At 38.5% G+C, this 22,942-nt stretch overlaps 1 protein-coding gene across 8 annotated transcripts in view; it reads right to left on the reverse strand.

The window, feature by feature from the left end:
- The window catches only part of LOC126183261 (neuropathy target esterase sws), a 195,278-nt gene that overhangs the window by 73,354 nt on the left and 98,982 nt on the right, over positions 1–22,942 (reverse strand). For all 8 annotated transcript variants that reach the window (XR_007536714.1, XR_007536712.1, XR_007536713.1 and 5 more), the window contains exons 17-19: positions 12,135–12,367; positions 11,569–11,751; positions 8,633–8,788 (exon numbers count right to left, since the gene is read on the reverse strand). Coding sequence is in view for 4 of the 8 variants with exons in the window: in XM_049925078.1 (XP_049781035.1) it covers positions 8,633–8,788; positions 11,569–11,751; positions 12,135–12,367 (572 nt within the window). In the remaining 4 variants the exon portion in view is untranslated. The remainder of the gene's footprint in view (positions 1–8,632; positions 8,789–11,568; positions 11,752–12,134; positions 12,368–22,942) is intronic.

Below are 22,942 nucleotides of genomic sequence, written 5' to 3' on the forward strand. Positions count from 1 at the left end.
ACCTGTCTCACTAGTGAGGTCATCATCTTTGGCGGGAGGTGTTCCAAGGTTTGCCACGTGCCTCTGGAGGCAAATACAAAGGGGTATTACCAGTCTCAGGAGATCTAGTTCTTCCATGTAGATGCCGAACCCATTTAATTTCCACTGTACAACTGACAATATCTTAGCAGTGAAGTCCTTCCTTACCATCTAGATAAGTGACCTGTGATTGTTACCTCAGGAGTTGAGGAACATTTTGATGATCCCTGATAAACATCTACAGCCATTCCACTAGTAACTGATCAGTTTCCTTTAGCATCTGATGACACCAAGTTATCAGATTGTTTACAACAAGCTACATATGGATAATCTCTCATTTTTGACTGCTGTAAGTGTAGTTTTGGATAGGGACACACTGTTTTTGGTTTTGTCTTGTTTACATGGATGGGTCTCCATATTAGTTTCATTTTGCTTTATTTGCTGAGAGGAAACACTGTACTTTTACCAATAGTGGAATGGAAGAGGAAAAGGGGGGGGGGGAAGACAGAGAGTGGGAGAGAGACAGAGTTTGGTGGGGGGAGATAGAGGGGAGGGAGAGAGGGAGAGAGAGAGAGAGAGAGAGAGAGAGAGAGAGAGAGAGAGAGAGAGAGTATGGCTGTAAGGTAGGGGCAGGGAAAATAGCCTAAGAGATGGTACCAAGAGGGGAAAAATGAGCAGAGGAAAATATTGGGAGGGGGGGGGGGGAGACAGGAGAGTACGAAGAGGACTGGAAATGGTAAAAAAAAAAAAGGGGGGGAGGGGACAGAATGGGAAATGTCAGAAGGATCATAGTAAGAAAACAGAAATGCAGAACAGGGCAGGTAGTATTGAAGGAACAAATGAAGACTTAGGTTTTGCGTCTCAATAATGAGGTCGCAAGAAGCAGTACAAGCAAGAATTGTATAAGGATGGAATAGGAAACTGTCTATGTCGTTTTCAAAGGAAAAACCCTAGCATTCGACTAAAGTGATTAAGAGTTATCACAGGCAAGCTGAGTCTCTATCACCAGACAGGGGTTTGAGACACAGTCCACTTGAAAGTGAGTCCACTGTTTTAGCCAATGAGCAGCCTTGCTTCATAATATGAGAAGAGAGCAGCAGGAGTAATAAACGTGATGAGAGAGGGATGCGGGGAAAGAGGAAAGTGAATATGGTGGGAAACACCACACAGCAGTGGTGATTTACATTGTTCCCAGTGAGGAATTCAATCTCTTCCCTACAACTGAGTGTGTGTGTGTGTGTGTGTGTGTGTGTGTGTGTGTGTGTGTGTGCGTGTGCGTGTGTGAGATCTGCCTGACAACCAGTTATCAGTTTACAGCAGGATTCCACTGACGAAAGATAAACCCCTTACTTTAGCTAAAATACATTGTCAGAAAAAGGAGAGAGAACTGATACTTATATAGCCATCACTGAAAGATAAAGTTATTCCAGTGTGTGGACTGTTTGAAAAGCCCACACAAATATTTATATGGGAAAACTCAACACCCCTCTGCCCTCTCCCCACTCTGGCATCACCATTCTAAGGATGGGAGAAGAAACTTTGACAAGCAAACACAAATGCCAACAACTAAGACCATAGATTACTCCAGTCACAAATTTCTTATGGGAACAACGGAGGCATTCTCTGGAACGACAACTTCAGTGAAACATACTGAAATCAAGATTTAGAGATTTAAATCAAATATAAATGAAATATTATATTGTCAGAATATATGACAGACAGTGTAACATTTAAGGCTTACTGACTGCTCTGAAGTGATAATTTAGTACCAAACTTAAGATGCTCTTCCACAAATCACTGTATAACATGAGGGGACAGGGGGGGGGGGGGCAAATTTTCCATATTTTACTATTAAATTAGTTGTTAATAGTAGCAGTCCCAGATCTTATTCCAACAAAAGCTATAAACAGAACACATACATTCTTCTTTAAAAACTTATTATTAACAATATCTGTCACAATGTGAAATAAATGCATTTTTTCAATTCAAATAAGGAATGACTTTATCTCAAATGATATTCAATAGTCTTTGCATGGTTACGTATTCATTTTCTTCAGCATTGGCAATGTACATCCTTTTATTTATATTATTATTATTATTATTATTATTATTATTAGATAAGGAAAGAATGTTCCTGCAATGAGACTGAAAATGAGTTTCTGTTGTAACACAACATAATGTATTTTTGGGTTTCACTCTGCGTTTTTTCTTTTCTTTGGGTCTCTTGTCATAGGATTGTGATACTGCTACTGTCCAGTCCTCAATAATGTCCATTGCTACCACTTCAAAAGAATGCTGGATTATTTCTGAAGCTCTGAAGCACTTTCAAACTGGCACACATTCTAAATGTTTTCAATCAATATATCTTAGAATTTTTTCATATATGCCGAAGTAGTGCTCACACTTACCGAGTGACCCCTAACTGGAACACGTATGGTTATGTTTTTCCATTCTTTACCCTCCGCATGAATCTGATAGATGTATAATGGTCTTAATATGGTTTGGATCCTGGAGCTTAGTAATTACAAAATCATATAAAAGGAACAAACAGAATTTAATTTTTTTCTGCACCTTCTATAAAACAATGAAATTTACTTGACTGGTTATTGTGAAAGGGAAAATTAAGTACATAGATCTGTGCAGTAATGTTTGGTTTAGGCAGAAGCAAGTTCTGTGCATAATGAAACTTGAGCATGTTTCTGTGTCTATGGAGTATTGCTTCAGTTGTGCATCTGAATTACTGATTTCCTGTTCATAAGGTTACAATACATAGTAATCAATGTAAAATTGAGTAAAATGTAAGTGATATCTGGCATTCCTCAAGGAAGTATAGTACGTCCTCTGCTGTTCCTAATCCATATAAATGATTGAGAAGACAATCTGAGCAGCCCTCTTAGAAAGTTTGCAGATGATGATGTCATTTACCATCTAGTCTAGTCATCAGATATCAAAACCAACTGCAAAATGACTTAGGCATGATATCTCTATGGTGCAAAATGTGGCAACTGTCTCTGAGTAAGGAAAAGTGTGAGGTTATCCACATTAGTGCAAAAAGAAATTAGTTAAATTTTGGTTACACAATAAATCACATAAATTTAAAGGTTGACAATTCAGCTAAACATCTGGGATTTACAATCACGAAACCTTAAATAGGAACAATTACATAAATAATGTTGTGGGAAAGGCAAACCAAGGATTGCATTTTACTGGCAGAAAACTTAGAATATGCAACAGATCTATTAAAGAGACTGCCTACATTACACTTGTCTGTCCTCTACAAGAATAGTGCTGTGCTGTATGGGACCCCATAGGATAGGATCGATGAAGGACACTACAGAAGTCCAAAGAAGGGCAGCTTGTTTTGTATTAGCATGAAATAGGAGAGTGAGTGTCATGGATATGATAAGCGAGTTGAGATGGCAATCATCAAAACAAAGGCATTTTTCATTGAGGTGAGATCTTGTCATGAAATTTCAATCACCAATTTTCTCTCTGAGCATGAAAATATTTTATTGTCACCAACCTACATAATAGTGAGAAATGATCATGATAATAAAATAAGATAAATCTGAGCTCATACAAAAAGATTTAAGTGTTCATTTTCCCCTCGTACTGTTAGAGAGGAATAGTCTGAAGGTGGTTCACAGAACACTCTGCCTGGAACTTAAGTGTGAATTGCAGAGTAGTCATCTAGATGTAGATATGTAGATGAAGTTTGGCTGACTGCATACACTTTTCCTTTCTCTCTCTCTCTCTCTCTCTCTCTTTTAATTATTAGTGAGTTGAGAGTCTATGGACTGCATGGTAACAACCAACTTCACTCTAGAGTCTAGTGTCCAGGTCTTGGTCTTGTTCCATCTTTGACTTCCTGCCAGTATCTTCTGAGCCCACAAAGAAGTGCCTGTTTATGCTCTTCAGATAATGGTCCTCTCATCTTTTGGATGTTGATGCCATTTTAAAATCTTGGCAGTTGTTCACCAATCTTATAAATTTGTTCCTGTCAGGAATTTCTCTCTCTAAAGATACCAATCTGCCTAAGATCTTTTTCACATTCTTCAAACCATCTTGGCCTTGTTTTCTTAGATTGGATGAAACTCCATATTCTTTTTGTTAGTCAATCACTGTCCATCCTCATGAGATGACTGTAAAATAACAATCGTCTCTTCTTAATTGATGCTGTGATAGGTTTTGGATGCATATAAGTGTTTTACAACTGTATTATAATATCGGAACTTGATGTCGATGGAGTCATGTGCCTTCTGAAAATCAACAAACATGACCATGTAGTTATTTCCTACAGTTTTTTGGTACCTGATGATGTTCTTCAGGTTAAAGATCTGTTCTGCGCAAGAACGGCCCTTTTGGAAACCAGTTTGATATTCCACAATCAGTTGGTCAAGATGACCTTCTATTCCAGGCTCATCCAAGAATTGCGCCCGCGCCCCATGGGCGCAAGACAGTGTGGTTCAGCACCCCGTCCGTGACCGTGTGTCGCTAGTGTGGGGGGGGGGGGGGGGGGGGAGAGAGAGAGAGAGAGAGAGAGAGAGAGAGAGAGAGAGAGAGAGAGAGAGAGAGAGAGAGAGCTGCAGAGCAAGTGAGACCGCACAGCGCTGCTCTGCGCTGGACTGCCCCGCAGTCAGAGCTAACCTAAACAAAATATTCTATTAATTTTATGTAAGGGATACAGAGTTTCATTCTTACTGTTAGTAGTTACAAGTAAGTATTTTTTGTTATATTTCATGCTACAATTTTTGTATCTCTTTTCAGAGTTTAGAAATCGGATCCTTAGTTTGTTGTTTTGTACGTAATAATTTTAACTAACCAAGTTTGAAAACTTATTAAAATAGAATTAAGGTTATAAAGCTCTTTAATTCTTACAGTTAACATTGTTAAAGAAGACAAGTAACATTTTACTCGTTTCTCTTTTTCGAGGAAACAATTTTGTCTAGGTTTGGTACCATATTCCGTAAGACTGCTAACCTAAAAGAATTGGTCAAATTTTTATCGCCAAGGAATGAACGGTTCTTAGTTTTAGGAAGCTTTAAAAGAGAGAAAAAGCGCTCACAAATATACGTGGCACCAACATTGAGAGAACTTTGGCCGCGTGCTTGTGCAAAAGAGACAGCTGTGGAAGACAGCTGTAAAAGTCATCCAGAGTTTTACACATAAGAAAGCGGTCCTTTAGGTGGATATGGCACTGTAGGTTAATCAGCTCTAGTTAAAGCACTTGTATGACGTCCTCTGCCCGAAAGGAAAATGGGCGAACAAATATATCTATCGGCTGGCGTTCGGGCGGTCCGCATGGCCAGCTAAGCGGCACGACTCGGCCACTGCAGCAATATACGAATTCGCCCGGGGCGCTGGCCGTGGGTGATCGTGGGCGCTAGCGCCCCAGGGGCACAGTTTGGACGAGCCTGTTCTATTCTGTTCTGTATCGCTTTGGAGAGAATCTTATATGGAACAGATACTAATGAGATGCCCCTATAGTTACTGACATTCTTTTTATCACTTTTTTTTTGTGTACAGGATGGATTAAAGCTGACTGCCATTCAGTTGGTATCATCCTTTAGTTTAGTATTGTGTAACTTTCATTATTTTGTATTCTTCACATACTTCTTTATGAGGATTATTTGCATTGACACTCAGTATAACTTCACATTCCTGGCAGAAATAACAGGTCTCAGTTTTCAAAATGTTGGCTGACTGACTTATTTATTTAATTAATTTATTTATTTATTTATTGGGGGGTGGGGGGGGGGGTGTTTAAGAGACCAAACAACAAGGTCATCAGTCCCACGATCCAAGAGTGTAGATATCCGCCAAGAACATTTTCTGAGCTTTTCAGGAGATTCATAACAGTATAAGGAAGAGGGCTAACACCGTAATGGACATCTTTTGCACTTTCAATAATAAAACAAAAGATGAAGCAAATAGGGAAGTCAGCAGTTGGGTGTTCCTGTGGCTCTGCATGCAACAGGAAATGTTCCACCTGCAGCTGTTGCACCTCTGGTCCATATACTCAAGAGTGCCCACTATTTAACAGAGTGCAACACGCAAAATAGAAAACCGAAAGCGGCATAAAAGAGGCAAACCAAACCTAAAAGTGATTAAGCAGAATAAAAGAGAGAGGAAAGAGAAGCCTGGCTCTAGGAGATAGGATCAAGGAACCCCAAGACCTAGCAGACAGCAGGAGATACCCCATTCCCCATCACCCTGCCCCTTCTCCGGATATAGGTTAACACCTTATAAATGAGAAGGAAAACCACTTTCATGGAGAAAACTGAGAACCTCGTAAATCATCTGGGAGTTGTCTGCCAATTTTAAAGGCAGTATGTCCAGAAGCCCATACTCAGCATGGAGGGGGCATTCCACAAAGAAATGAGCTATTGTTTGTAAGGCACCACAACAACAATGTGAGAGTCTCTCAGTAAACAAAATAAAAATATGTGATAACCTGGTATGATTGATATGGAGACATCACAGGATCATGGATTTCTTCCACAAGAAGCAGAAGGAAGAGCCCTACGCTACAGTAGTGTCCTTGATTGTGCAGAGGATACTAGATGGGCAAGCAGCCCACCAGATGTTCTATTTCCGAGTGAGCAGAGATATTATGTGCACCCACAAATCCACATCTGGGATCAGCAAAGCAAACAAGGGGCAAGTAAGGCCTCAAAACCCCCAGTCATGGGGGGTAAATAAAATTTAGTGATGCTAAGCTGCGTCGTATGCCTCATGCAGGTCAAAAATGACTGTGATAAGGTGTTGGCATTTAGAAAAAGCCTGTCGGACTGTTGCTTCGAACCTAAGCAGATGGTCAGTTGTGTATAGTCCATCCCAGAAATCAAACGGATTTGGGGGGGGGGGGGGGAGGGGGGGGGGGGTAGTTGGCTCTGTGAAGTGCCCAAAGTGGCAGTTGATCTGTCTGGTGGTGACAAGGAAACAACAGGATCACCAGAAAGTGGTCACTGTCACAAAGGTCATTCTGTTGTGACCAATATAGCGAAGCCACTAGATTAGGGAAAAAACTGTTATATTGACAGCTGAAAAGGTGTCATGGGTGGATATGAGTGGGGGAGGGGGGGGGGAGAGGAGGGGGGAGGTGTGGGAGGAGGAGGAGGTTAGCATTTATTGTTCCATCAACAATGAGATCATTAGAGACAGAGCACAAGCTCAATTTAGGGAAGGTTGGAGGAGGAAAGGGGTCATGCCCTTTTAAAGGAACTATCCTGGCATTTGTCTAACACGATTTAGGATATCACAGGTTGGCAATGAAGTGGGTAGGAGAACCTTCATTGAGGCGGCATAGATCATGGTCTGTGAGAAGCTAGTCAATTAAAAGGCCCCTACCAGATGAGGCTGTAATCCCCCACAGGGAGTGGTGTGCACTGAAGTCCCCAAGGAGGAGAAAAGAGAGGGAAAGTTGTTGGATTAATGTGCTCAATTCAACGTAAATAAGTGGCCTGCTTGGAGGTAGGTAAACATTACAGATAGTAATCATTGAGGCTGTCTACACCTGCACTGCTATTGCCTCCAATGAGGTAGGAAGGGGAATCCATTCAGTTACAACATCTGTACAGAAAAAAGTAGAGACCATTCCAAATGTCCTCTCGGAACGAGCATGGTTCCAACAGAATGCACAATAACCACGGAATGTTGGAGAATGGTCATGAGTGAAGTGTGTTTCTTGGAGAGCAATGCAAATCCCAGAAAAGGGGAAATAAGATATATAGTTCTGGCAGGTGACAGTAGCACCCATTACAATTCCACTGAATGATCATACGACTGGTGGCCAGGTTACATGTGAAGGTGCCAGGAGTTCCGAGCATGCCACAGGATCACTGCCTGTCACCTGTGGGGATGGAACTACATCCACAAACATCGACACAGAACCTGACTGCATGTTGCAGGGTGCGGGTGGATATCTGGTGCCCCCGGGGCCACCAGAGGATCCTTGTCCCAATTCTTCTTCTTCTTCTTTTTCTTTTTTCATAACCTTTGGTGGGCAAGGGTCATTCAAGAGGCTATCTGAATTGAGGGCAGGGACCAATGAAGAGCAGTTCCTTCAGCCATTATTTGGCACTGGGCCTCTCATTCAGAGGTTACCGGGGAGAGGAACCCCAAGATGAAGCCCTCTCGATGGCAGATGCCAAAGAGAGAGAACACTTCTCTGGCCAAGTGCGGGAAGTGGTTCCCGCAAAGGTACAGAGGGAACCAAGAGAATACACCTGGCCATCTGATACTTGTATTTTTTGCTTGCTATTTATTCTCTTCATAGGTCTGGGCTGGGGAGCTCAGCCCACCACAGGTTTACACTGTGCAGTTTTGTTTGCAGTTTGTGACTTGTGGATGCTAGTAATCTTTCATGTTTATACCTGACTGCATTCCTGCAAGCTTTGCAACTATTTATCAGTGATAGAAAGAATGTCAGAGATTAAAGCTTAAGTTTGGAATAAGCTTTTGTGCTAATGCAAATTTCAAAACATAACAGTATGGAAATTGGTCATATCTCAGAAATAGTCTTTTTTTCCCCAGCTGATTTGAATAGAAATCGTACTCTGACAATGTAACTACCTACATCTAAGTAGAATAAAGGAAATGAAATTGTTAATACCTCAATTGCTTTGACCATGCCTACATGTGCAGCTCCACGTGCACCACCACCTCCCAGAACAAGGCCTATTGAAGTACCGGTAAGCCACCGAGCCAAACGGGAGAAGTCTGACTGTGCATCTGGAACAGTCTGCAAGACTCTTTTATACAGTTCCTCCTAAAAAATAAAAAAAGTAGAGATTACAATACTGTTGAAAAATATTAATAAACTGTAAATGACTAAATAAAGTTGTCTTTAAAAAAAAAAATCAGCTGAAATGACACGAAAATAGAAAAAATCAAAGCTCTGAGTTTTCAAAACAGGCCTTTTTTATTACGATCTTCAGATCATCCTTAATATTTATTTTAGGCACCTTAACAGCATGCCATTATGACAAAGAGGCTATGCAATCAGTTCTCTCACTATTCTTAAGTCTCTCCACGAGGAATTGTTCCAGCAAAACAGTGCTGTATCTTGAACATCTCTGGTATCATGTCTAACTCCACACAGCCTTCATATAAAGAGAGGGCCACTAAGCTGCCAACACCATCACAGAGCTTGCGAGGACTGTGCTGTGTCACTGGAAAAAAATGTACAGGTGAAACTGGAGAGCCCTACAGAGCAAACACCTGAGAACCTTATTTGGGCAAATCAAGCTGTCAGGGACAGAGCATCACAGGAAACTCGGAAACCTCAGAGTTCATTGTATGATACCTAGTGAGCTATCTGTGACATGGATGGTGAAATACTGTTTACTGAATACAGTAGGTTGTTGCTACATCACATGAAATGATTGAAATTTTAAGCAATATTCCATAATGTTTATTATCTCATAATCTATTCAAAGTCCAAATTTCCATTTGGCAGTTTGATGTGGGCAAAAATTATGAGTAAGAATTTTCCTCAAAATGTTCCACTGTTAATGGTACTAATACATTTATAAGACTTGTGGTTATGAGGAGACTACAGAAAAAGTAACTTAACATTACTATGGTAGCCCAAGTAACTTTTATTGAATCCTGCACTGCACTCCAGAGTGTCAGAGATACATGACACTGGTTTTCAACACAAAATGGTTCAAATGGCTCTGAGCACTATGGGACTAAACTTCTGAGGTCATAAGTCCCCTAGAACTTAGAACTACTTAAACCTAACTAACCTAAGGACATCACAGACGTCCATGCCCGAGGCAGGATTCGAACCTGTGACCGTAGCAGCAGTGCGAATCGGGACTGAAGCGCCTAGAAGCGCTCAGCCACAGTGGCCGGCGTTTTCAATACAGTCACCACCTCTCCATAAGCAGTGGTAGAACAGTTTTACCAATTGTTCAGCTCCTCAACTACAGAAATCTGCTCCTTGGTCATGGAACCATCTGAGAAGCTATGTTAGAATGTTCTCATTGTTTTAAAATCTACAATTGCTACGAATCAGCTCCTCAACTGGTTGAACATTGTCATCTGCAATCAATGTCAATGGTATTCTTTCCTGATCAGTATCATCCATATTGTGACGCCTTGGTCAAATTGTTTCCACCATTTCACTACTGCTGGACTCAACATTGTATTTGGTCCATATATCACCAGAATTTCAGAATAAATCTGGTGCAATTTAGACTTTCCCCCCCTTTGAATCATACTGTCAGGTATACTTCAACTGTGGAGTATGTTTCCAGCTGCCATTCCATCTCACTCAGACATTGTTATGCTCCTGTTATCTGTACCGCAGCAGAACTGTGTCTGAAGTAAATCCAGAAACTCTCTTCTGTCAATGCGCCACTTTTATAGCAATGATCATAGAGTGGGACGATGTGAAATTTACTTCTGAAACTCCCAACATACTTCTGAGTTGGTGATTATAATAGCTAAAGTAATATGCATTAAAAATAGCACAATAGTGTGAGAGGCTAAAGAGAAGGTAGTTGGAAATCTATATTCCATATTAATTCATAACAAGTTAATGAACACAACTGCCTGAAGATATCCAGTTTTCTTACCGAGCACCACTGTTAGAGGCTGGGATTTAACTGGGTGAGCAATCTCGGCAGAAGATAAACAAACTCAAAATTAGGAAAAAAAAATGTTTTAAGCTATAGTCACTAGTTTTTATGTTGCCTACTGGCTACTGGTTTCAGTACACAGTACCATCCTCAGAGCATCCCTGGCAAGCAGTCCTTATGCCCATTTCCCAACCAGGGCACAAGCAAAATAAAAAATTGTGATCATAGACTACTACAAATACTTTTTCCTGATTGTGTTGGTTGCTGTCCCAAACCAACAGTTTATTGGGAATATGTAAGACTCAAATTTGCTGTTTACAAGTAAGAAAATGTTCCACTGCAACACAATGATGGCTCTTGGGAACATATATGAATGGGTGACACTGAATACAAACTTGTAAATAACAGAGGATGACATATGTTACACAGTCTTGTACATGGCAACAGGTGTGCAGATTTGCAAAAGCAAATTCTAGATAATGATGCATTAAACGAAGGAACAATAGACATCCAGGGATTTTGTAACATGTTTGTGTTTTCATAAAAAAGGTATATGAAATGTAATTTCTGGATAACTGTCCAACATGTGAAGTAAGGACAGAAACTATGCTTCAACGTCATTCATCTAGCAGACTGAGACACCATTTGTTGGCCTTCAATACTTTAGACAAGTGAGCCATTTGCTGGTACCAAATATCTTCATTTCTTTGTCATCCATTTTCAAGTCCAATATAAACATGCTGCACTAAAAATGTCCTCATAGCAGTCATTTATATTGTATGTTTATGTATGAGATCTGAAAAGTCAAGATCCATATGAAGGAAATGACAATAAATATCTGCAGGACCTTCTATCATAGAATTGATTCCCAAAATGCTCTTGTTCCTAGTGAATGGATATGCTTTTTATGGATATGAATTCAGAGACACAAAATACATAAAAAGATCACCCTGTTACTCACAAGTCTAGCATTTGTCCTTTCAGTAAAGAGACGTTTTTTGCAGAGAATGTGGTGGTGCGCCGATACCCAGTTTCTGTTGTTCAACCACGCCACTGTATTTTTTGGCTTTTTACTGCGATCACGATGCAGCAGAACAAGCTCCTTCTGTGTCCGTACTGCCAGGCGTTCTATTTCTTTTTCAATCTGAAATTGAAAGTATGAGAGTATATGTCAACACATAAACAATACAAAATGGATTATATATAAAACATAGGCCAGAGACAAAATAAAGGAATATTCACTCTCATATATATCACACAAATATAAGGTTAAATACGGTAACATACATTTGTAAGAGTACTATATATAATGGAAAAAGCAAAGGTAAAATCTCATTGTACAGTTGAGGGCCCGTAACTTCATAAAGCACATGACACAATACTGAAAAGCACCAGAAAACTAGCAGTATTTACTGCTTGTCAACAACTCAGTGCCTCAAGTATATAGTAAGTTGTTACCTTTACTTGTTCCATTAAATATAGATCCTATGAACTGTGTGTATCTTCTTCACAATGAAAAATATTTACCTTTCCCACTGTTGGCTCCTTCTCTGCCAAACCAACTATAAGAATGCAGTCAGCCTGACGTACACAGCGTTGAGTCCATGGAGTAAACTGGAAGTCACACTGATAAAGTGTAATTTTGTGCTGGTCTTCCTGCTGAAGACACCAAGAAGTTAACCTGTAGTCATTCTTTGGATCCAAAATGGATGGACCCAGAGAATTCCGAATCACATCTGATGTCAGTCTTAAAGTAGGACCTGAAATATAAAAGGTCACATATATTTCAGTATCCTTGTATTTATTTGTGGTTAAGATGAAACAGGCTGTTCTTACCAGTAATGCTCATTTTATTTGTTTATTTTCATTCAATAGGGCTTCTGTGTCATGTCGTGGAAAAAGGCATATCAAGAGCATTTTAAAAGAAAAAGTTCATGACAATAAAATAATAAATTACAAAATTCCAGGATGAGAACAACAATTAAAACAAGAATAAATTTAAAGAAATAAATTTTATTTTATTTTACAAGACACTAATAATTGACAAGGAACCATCCTATCATCCACTTGAAAAAAAAAAAATTTCAAAGTAGGATGACTGGACTATACAGATAAATAAACCTTAATCCCCTTTACATGAACAGTGTTTCACACTTTTCAATCATTTCAGTGATCCACACATATCTTAACACAATAAAGCAGAGAAGATACTTACATATGAACAGGAAATATACTGTTCCACTCATTTCTGTGAATTATATTCTCATAATAAAATTATTAGCTCAAATTATTCCTGCGACAATTAAAGAGTTCACGTGGAGAAATTTCTCCACTTTGAATTGTCAGTAACAGCCTGTAACTCTTGAGGAAACCTACTGAAAATATACAGTGTGGTCTGTTGCATAATTTACTGAACAACAGTTAATGACTTGTTTGCAACATAAAGCTTAATCTTCTGCCTTCATTAGTAGGATGCTGCCCCCTTTCTTCAAATAAAGTTCATGTTGTCAAAAACAAATAAATGTGCTGTAATGTCTGTGTAAAAGTCCCACAAATGTTAGTAAAAGTTAACTGAAATGAGATTCCTGATTTAACACAACTGTTGCTCGCTTTTGGACTAATAATATTCTCTGCATCTGAACAGAGTTGTCCCATATGGTATCAAGAAATGGTAGTATGCAATTTAAACTAGTTTCTGGGTATCAAAGGTGCAGATTAATGACAATTTTCTAGCTGTGAAACTAGCACTGAGCTTCTGCAAGGGGTAATGAGAGTTTCTATCTTTTGCTAATCCTAGAAATCTGATGTCATCCGTGTCTCTGATTTTACAACCACCGTAAGACAATTGAATGCAGCTGTAGACAAAATTGCATGTAATGAGTTTATTGCAATTGAATTTCAGCCTGTTAGTTATAATCCAAGAGTGATAACTATTAGTATGCTTGTTTTCACATGTGCTTATGGATGATATCCACTGCCCCCCCCCCCCCCTCCCCAAAAAAAAAAAAACCTTTCATGAAGACTTCAATTTTCCTCATATAGCTGTATATAGTATTAGCATAAATAAGAAACACTAATACCTGCACAAAACACACCAAAGAAAGAACCCCATAATCAATGTTCAATGTACCTATCAGACACTTGATTTGAAGGAAGCTGAACCATTCAACTTCAAACAAACCAAAACCATATTCAAAGCTATTTCAGGGAGAGAGCTGGGGGAGGGGATGCCACACTTTCACTTGATCACCTAAATGAAAATAATAAATTTTAATCCAATTGAGAGCGGTCTCCTTTCCTCAATAAGGAAAAATTCAATAAAAAGATTGCAGAAGTGCAATTATAAAATGATAGGCATGGCACAGCTTGAGCTTCTCCATTAGAATAGTGTGTCACATGCCATGTTACAACGTCCTTAACAGACTCTGACGTGACAACTTACTTCAATGGTGGGGATAAAGTGGGGTGCCATCACACCTAAAGAGATTTTTGTTGACTTTTAAAAAGCCATTCTGCCACTAATCTGGATATCCACCTTGAAACTGCACAAAAATACAAAATACCCTATATGAAAAATGTACCCTTGTAAGAATTCATAACTGCTGCCTTAAGGTTGATAAACACTTGACAGAACACAATGTCAAAACATTCCAACATGCATTTAAAATGGCAGTATTACACAGAATGCAACGGGACAGGGCAGAATGGAAAGGGATGTCAATATCAGGATTTCTCAGGAAGGAAGTTCTGACATTGACAACGGTGGGGAAAAGAAAGATGATGTCTGCTAACATCAGAAGTCAAACCTGTTATCACATTCACTTATGTTATAACAGAGGAGTTTGTGGTTTTGTGTAATCTTAGTATTTATTTTACTGTTGGTTCTATTTCTGTGACACATTGTAAAGGCTCCATGTGGACTTTGATATTTTTCCTGTTCCTCCACAAAATGAGGCAACAGATCAGAGAGTGAAAAATAATTTAGGTTTCCCAATACCTGGACCAAAATGGCTACACTGTGCATAAACAAGGACATAAATTGATGAACCTATTTTCATAAAAAATCTATTTTTGCCAGTGAAAAATTCAGCTCCACTGAAGTACAGAAATACAGTGTTTCTTCATGTTAACTGGTACCTGAAAGGAAAAAATACACTCAACAAGGTTAAAAGGCTCTGTTTGTTGCCTTTCAATTATTATTTTGTATGTATGTATGTATGTATGTATTTTCTCAAGCAAATAAATGTTTTGAAATGTTTGAACAGCAATTTTCATATTGCTTCACTTCTCAGCATTTCATAGTAAATAGTTTGTCAAGTACATATGTTATGAATTTTTCTGTGGCTATTAATAAACTTTAACACCACTAGTTTCTTAATTCTGAAACTATATTCCAACTTTTTGTACCACAAAGCATATCTCAAAACCTCAATTTCACTGTTTTGTTCTGTGTTAAATAAAGTGATTCCATACTGAGCTTCTGTTTAGCATGTACACACAAGTATTTGGCAGTGATGTTGCCTTCCATTTCATTACACTGATTTCCAGTGTGAATCTGCCTTTACATTCTGGAGTTTTTATATACCTTCATACTTGGATAAATACACTGCCTTCTCCACTGTTAAAATTATGTACTGAGGTTCACTCAATCTTGCATTGATCTTCCTGCTAGCCATGTGTGCTCTGTCAGTTTAAGAAAATAAGGTGTATCACTGTCCAGAAGTATCATCATAATCTTACTGCCTTCTCTCCTACGACCTTTTCATATTTTTTTACTTCAGGTATGACAATTGAATCATACCATTTGCAAAACAAAGTAACAGTCATCTGCCTTTGATTGGCAGTTTTTCAACATTTCTGAAAGCCCATGGGTTTTGTAATTTTCTTATCAACAGAAGGGGTATTTTGTGGTTTCCTGTGGAGTTAACACAGATCAGCATGGTCTTTACTAACTTCATGGGCAGGAGCACTGGTTTCCCTTTTAGAAGCTAACTTGTTTCAGGCAAAACCTTCCAAATAAGACCTGCCTCATCTGCACTGTATAAAAATTTGGGGTCATAAGATTCTGCCTCAATTTTGAATTTTTTAATAACATTTTCAGCTGCTTTCGGGTTACAACATAAATCCACTTTTCTCTGAAATTCTGTAGCCAGCCAGTGCTTGTTTTAAGTGAAGACAAACTGTCAATTTCTTTACTAAAAGTTTTTTTTTTTTTTTTTTTTTGTTTTTTTTTTGCAAACTGTCGGCCTTGAAAGAGGGTATCCCAATGCTCACTGCTGCAAAAACCACTTGAAAACGGCCTCCTAAAGCTCTGTGTTTTCTGCTGTTTTATTTGCTTTTTTCAATGAATTATCATCTTCATTCTCAAGGGCAGACACAAAGTTTAAAACTGAGGACTTGTTCTTCTTTTTGTCTGAAATTGTTGATTTTCCCATGCTGATCCTCTTGGTTAACTGCGTACCACTCATGTCTTTGTCTAATAGTTCAAGGACTTTTATTTTGTCTGTCAACAAAAATACAATTTGTTTATTTTTAGAAGACATATGCCACACAGTAAATTAAAATGCACTCACAAACAAGAGTCAGAAGACAGAACCTATAGTGACAAATCAGTGTACACCTTATGGTCATGAGACAGATTGATGTAGGCCACACTGAATGTAGGTCACACAAACACAACATTGCGCATATTGCATGTACAACAATGTGCAGACTGTATTCATTGTTCACTGTATGATTTTACCTTTTAATACATTTGCTGTAGATTAATTTTTGAAGGGTAAAGAAATGTACAGTGTACTGTAATAACTCTTGAACAAAACCAGCAATTTTAGCCATACAGTACAAATTACTTTTTCCTTAAAGTGATGTGGATAACTGGTGATAAGGATAGTTGGAGTTTGGACAATAGGAGTTACATTGCACACTGTAACAAATTGAGCCCACTCCTGTGTACCTGCAACCTTTACAAGGTGGGGTGGCTTCCATGCTTCAACCACAACAGAGGGTTATCTGTGGTTCCTTGAGTGGGGCAGCAGCCTTTTCAGCAGTTGGAGGGACAATAATCTAGACTCATCTGGCCTTGTAACATAACCCAACATGGCCATTCTGTTGTCGCACTACTGATGGCTGGAAACCAGTGGAAACTACTGCTGTTATTTTTCCTGAGGACATGTAGCTCTACTGTATGCCTTAATTATGACAGCACCCTCTTGGGTAAAACATTCCAAAATTAAAATAATACCTCATTTGAATCTCCAGGGAAGAATTACTCAAGAAGACAATGTCACCAGGAAAAATAAAAGAAGCCCTCTACAACCTGAAGTGTGAAGTGTTGAATCCTTTGTTGGAGGTGGTAGGTTAGAGAATTTAAAATGAGAGATGAATAGGTTAAGGGGTAACCTACCACTTTGGAGAAAGTAATATGTTATTCCCTCTCTCTCTCAAACAGACTACCTATCTAAAAGATGAAGGGCAATTGTGACCTTGAGCAAGTATCTTGTTATTTTAGTAAGTAAGTGTTTGTTTTCTGCATGCATGAGAATGAAAGTGGATGCAGTGTATCTGCAATGCAGGGCGATGGGCACATAGATTCCTGTTCTTGGAGACACCTGCTCATCAGGGTAGTTATTCCATGAAAACACTGTCCCACCTCCGAGATTTGCTGCAGACCATGGAACCTCACTGGGCATGACAATGTTCATGACACTGCTTATCAATCTAAACCCAGAGAGGACATACAGAGTGCAAATTTCAAAGACCAATCTGTACCATGAACTATGTTAAAATCATACACTGAAGTAAAATAAAAAAGGAATGTATATAATGGATATGAAATACAAGCGAGATAAAGAAGCAGCATGTTGTTGTTGTTGTTGATGATGATGACGATAGGTTTGTGGGGCGTTCAACTGTGGGGTCATCAGCACCCATACAAAGTCCCAATTTTTTCACAGTCAAATTTCTTTTTCACAGTCCAATCTATCCACTGTCACAAATGGTGATGGTGGTGGTGGTGGTGGTGGTGGTGGTGGTGGTGGTGGTGATGACACAAGCACCCAGTCCCTGGGCAGAGAAAATCCCCAACCTGTCTGGGAATCGAACCTGGGATCCCGTGATCCAACACTAGCCACTAGACCACGAGAGCTGCGGATGAAGCAGCATGTGAATTTATTTTGTCATAGTTGGTGTTTGAGATTTCCAGCTGGTAAAGACATTGCATTTTCGAGATAGCAACTTGGTCAAGCAGGTAGTATGGATAATTAATGGCAGCCACAAAAAATGTTTCAGTAGTGCACTTCCTTACAGCATCTGAAGAACTATAGGCAAGATACATTCCCAAGGTTGAAATTAGACATAGTGGTAATTAGTGAGGTATGGTTAGGTCTAATAAGGAACAAGAAGATAGGAAAGTGGGAAAGCTACTATCAACAGTTGAGTGAACACATCATCGCAGCCAAGACAGTCATGAAGCCAGCACCCCCCATGGCAGCACAAGTTATAACCCAACTAGTTTGAAAGACGATGATTAGATTGAAACAATTTATGATGAGATAACAAAAATTATTTAGACAGTTAAGAAAAACCAAAATTTAACTGTACTGGGGGACTAATATTTGACAGTACAAAAAGGAACAGAAGGGAAAATAGTAGCATTGACTGGGAGATAGGAATGAAAGGGTAATCTGCTTGGTAGAAATTTGTAGAGTACTTTTTAATCCTTGCAAACACCTGGTTTAAAAATTATGAACGACCATTGTACACAGTATGTTTCATGATTCCTATTACGGGCTTCTAATGTAGAAGAAGGGACTCAGTAGATAAAATTTTTAGAAGAGATTAATGTCCGGAAATGTATCACTTGGATATAAAATAAGTTAGAAGAGTAGATCACGTTCAAATCTCCCACTTGACAATTCACACACAAACTGAGATGAGAGCACTGTTGTCAGCCTGTTGTGCTTTTGACATCACATATCATTTTCATCTGACTACAACAGCTGTGAAGAATTGGTACATTCACAATTAGAAGGGACGACTGGTGCACCACAGACATGCCACACTCGACTTCGAAAAAGATGGCTTTCATCACTTAGAGAACATGACGATAAGTACTCAAAACATTGCCCATGCTGTGGGCTCCTGTAGAGAACACGGGTCAGAGCTCATTGTCCCTCTTGTTTATATACCATAAAGCAAGAGATTTAAAATTTATCTGATCTTCGAACTCATTTTACATCAAAATGGTATGTTTCTGGACATGGGTTCCTTAGCAAACCTTCATCCACTAAGCGCCCTCAACAACCCCTATAAGCTTGCATTAAAAAGAATTGTGAAACACTCTATAAGTGGAAGAAAGCTGGCTTGATTATACAGTTCTAAGACAGAAATTTCAAAATCGTATTTTAAACTGCAAAACATTTCCTGGGGTAGATGTGGACTGACCATTTTTTATTGGTTATGAACTGCAGATTAAAACTAAAGAACTTTTAGAAAGGTACTGCCTAAGAGGGATGGGATATGGGTAAATTGGAAGAATTGTTGAGACTTTAAAAGGGAGCACCAATCAACATCTAACTAAAACATGAGAATGGAATACAACAGAAGATGAATAGTAGCTTTGACAGATGAAATAGTGAAGGCAGCAATCAAATAGACAAAATGACATGATTCAGTAGAAATCCTTCTACGGGGTGTTCAAAAAGTCTCTCCGCAGTGCCGTTTGATTGCTTGCTGCGCGTGCCGTATGCCACAGTGAATATACCGAAATGAAACTCGGTGAAATACAAGTTATTAATTTATTGAAAATTCATTTTTACTTACAAATCTTCACATTAAACGTTGAAAGTCCCCCCCATTGTTGAATACATAATTAAATTCGTCTAATCATGTTTCCAAACACAAGCTGTAACATTTCTTCTGTAACAGAAGCAGTGATAGTGGATATTGCAGTTTTCAGTTCATCGATGGATTTTGGACGGTTTTTATAGACAGTTGCCTTCACTGCACCCCAGAAGAAAAAGTCAGGTGGTGTTACATCAGGCGATCGTGGAGGCCAAAGTGCCTGTGAAATTATGTGACCACCAAAAACATCAGCAAGCAGAGATATTGAAACGCAAGCTGTATGTGCGGTTGCACCATCTTGTTGAAAATAACCATTCAGTACCTCACTTAACACAAGTTCTCTTATGAATGGGTACAGAATATCACTGCAGTAGCATTGTGCATTTATTGTTTCGTTGAAAAATACGGGGCCCACAATCCGACGTCTAGAAATTGCAATCCTGTCTCCTATTTTCACAGAATGAAGTGGTTCCTCATGAATACACAATGGATTTGCAGTACTCCACATATGAGAATTTTGCAAGTTCAAGTACCCGGATAAATGAAACCACGCCTCATCAGTGAAAAACATTTCATTAAGAATATCCCTTCCATTTTGTTGAACAAAATTTTTGAACCATTGACAATAATGCAGTCTCTTGCCATGATCAGTATTTTTCAGTTCTTGCACGACTGCCACTTTGTATGGGAAAAGTTCTAATTTTTTCCTTACAGCTATGTGGGCCGTTCCAACACTAACATCGATTTACTGGGCAAGTTTTCTTACTGACTTGTTCGAACTCACGGACATTTTATCAGAAATATTGAGTAGCACAGTATCGCGATGTGGGAGTGTTGTCTCCGGGAAAACTGAATTGAATGTTTGATGAACTGAAACTGTGTATTTACTGCCAGCTTTGAACACTTGTTCAACTAAAAACACACGTTCTTCAATGGTTAGCATTTTAACAGTGACAAAAAAGAAACAAACAAACAAAGAAATTAAACTTAAACATTCACATCAACACGTAACGACACACACCAACGATACTACTGATGCTGGCTGAAGTAAACAAAACAGGGGAATGTTTGGAGAGTCCACTTGAAGGGAAATAACCCAAGCAGGCGAACAATCATACGGGATGCGCGGCTAACAATTATACGGCACTGCGGAGAGCCTTTTTGAACACCTTGTATAATGTGAGATACTGAATTTGAATGATGAAAGGAAAAAATAAAATAAAATAAAAATGCAGCAAATCAAGCAGGTTAAAGGGAATACAGACTTTAAAGGGAAGAGGGTTAACTAAATCTACCAATAATGGACACCTGCTCCATCCTGTAACATAATAATGAAGTGGCATATGATGTCATATGTGCTCAAACAGAAAGAGAACAGAACCTTGCCAATATTTATTTCATGCTCATATTAATTTTTGGAATGCAGGTTGCAGGGCAGGCTGATCTGAAGGAAGCCCAAAGTTTAGGTTATGTAGGAAGCTGCTGAATTGATATCAAGCGCTTGAATTAATGCCTGAAGGGATGAAGGAATATACAGAATGACTCTTAAAAAGGAAATGAACTTCAAGACTAATATTATAAATAAAAATAAGTGTAAGTAGGTGAAAATGAGCTGGGAGATACGATAGTGCGAGAAGAATTTGACACTGAAATTTAGTTAATTGTTCCATAGATCATATTCATGATAAATGTTATAATGTTCAGTATGTCAACAGAATGGAAATCTCTCTCTCTCTCTCTCTCTCTCTCTCTCTCTCTCTCTCTCTCTCTCTCTCACACACACACACACACACACACACACACACACACACACACACACACACACAGAGAGAGAGAGAGAGAGAGAGAGAGAGAGAGAGAGAGAGAGAGAGAGAGAGAGAGAGAGAGAGAAGAGAGAGAGAGAGGCCATTTACAGTTTTTTCTGAAAAATGTCTAATTATTTGTATTAAATAATTCTTCTAATGCATAAAAGTAATTGTTAACAAAAAAATTTAATCTACATTTAATATCAGTGAAGCATTTTATTTTCATGGGTAGATTGTCAAGTAGTTTCAGATAATCTGTGCCACAGTTAAGAGTTAATGCACATATCTTTTTTTCTTTCCAGTAAATATCTCTTACTGTCAAACTCAGATAGACTACTAATAACACAATTCATAAGTGAATTTCATAAGTGAGGCTGTGTATATGTATATGTGTGAAACCCACACATAATTCTAATTACATTCTTTTGTACAATGAATACTTTTTGACTAAACTGGGAGTCGTTCCACAATATTACCCAATAAGAATAATGACAAAAGAAAACAAGTTTACTAAAAGGGTTTTCTACTTCACGTTTCATCAATATTCACACCCAAGAACCTAGAACTTTCTATCCTGTTTTTATTTTTTGTTGGTGTATAAGGCTAACAGGTATTTTTGGTGGTTTTGAACTACGTCCCCCCCCCCTCCCCCAAGCGTAAAGCTAGATCATTAATGCATAACCAGTCAATAAGTTTCACAAAAATATCATTTGCTATTTTCTCCACTGATGCTTCTTTGCTCAGCTTCATAACACTATAATTTATCTCCATGCAGAAAATATGTGAGTGTGTGTGTGTGTGTGTGTGTGTGTGTGTGTGTGTGTGTGTGTTAGCAGAAATAAGATATCTTTAATGGCTCCTTTTTCTGTCTCTTCTTTAACAACATGCCACACTGACATGATTTTATTCTCTGATCTGACAAGATGTGCCCTGCACTTTTTTTACAATTTTTCTTACTGTGTTACAGTATTGTTTATAATATGAAAGTATTTTTGGATTATTAGTTGTTCTGGCTATTTTGTACATGTGCCTTTTTCATTTTGAAGAGCCTCTGATAACTGTCATGATGCAAGGGTTCTTTAATGACTTCCCGTTATTACATTTAATTACCTTTTAGGAAAACTACTTTCAAAAATTGATACCAATTTGTTAAAAAAAATGCTGAATTTAAAGCTAGCATTATGCTCTGTGTAAATATCACCCCAGTCAACATTTTCCAAGTTTCCCTTAAAATCTTCAGTAGTTTTGTCATTAAACAGCCTTGCTGTTTTCTCGAGTATTTTCGAACTGTTCACAGATAGATCTAACTTATGTTATGTGAGTAACTGTGCATTGTGATCTGAAAATCCATTTACCACTGGACAACCATATATTTCTTCAACTTCTGTTTTATGTATGAATACATTATCAATAAGGGTACTATTATCTTGGGCAACTCATGTAGGGTAATTTATGACTAAGACAAAATTATAAGTGACTAAAACAGCACAATAAAAAAATCCAAATTTTTCATAAAAAATTTCCCCAATATCCATTGGAGACCTGTGTACTGTAATACTAATAATGTATTTCCTAATACTGACAGGCAAGCCCATGTTTCTAAATCCTGATCCATACAGAATCTACTTGTTTCTGCATTTCCATATTTATATTAATTTTTTATGAATTTGACAACTCCTTTATCCG

The sequence above is a fragment of the Schistocerca cancellata genome, chromosome 4, assembly GCF_023864275.1.
Source record: "Schistocerca cancellata isolate TAMUIC-IGC-003103 chromosome 4, iqSchCanc2.1, whole genome shotgun sequence".
Classification (NCBI taxonomy): Eukaryota; Metazoa; Arthropoda; class Insecta; order Orthoptera; family Acrididae; genus Schistocerca; species Schistocerca cancellata.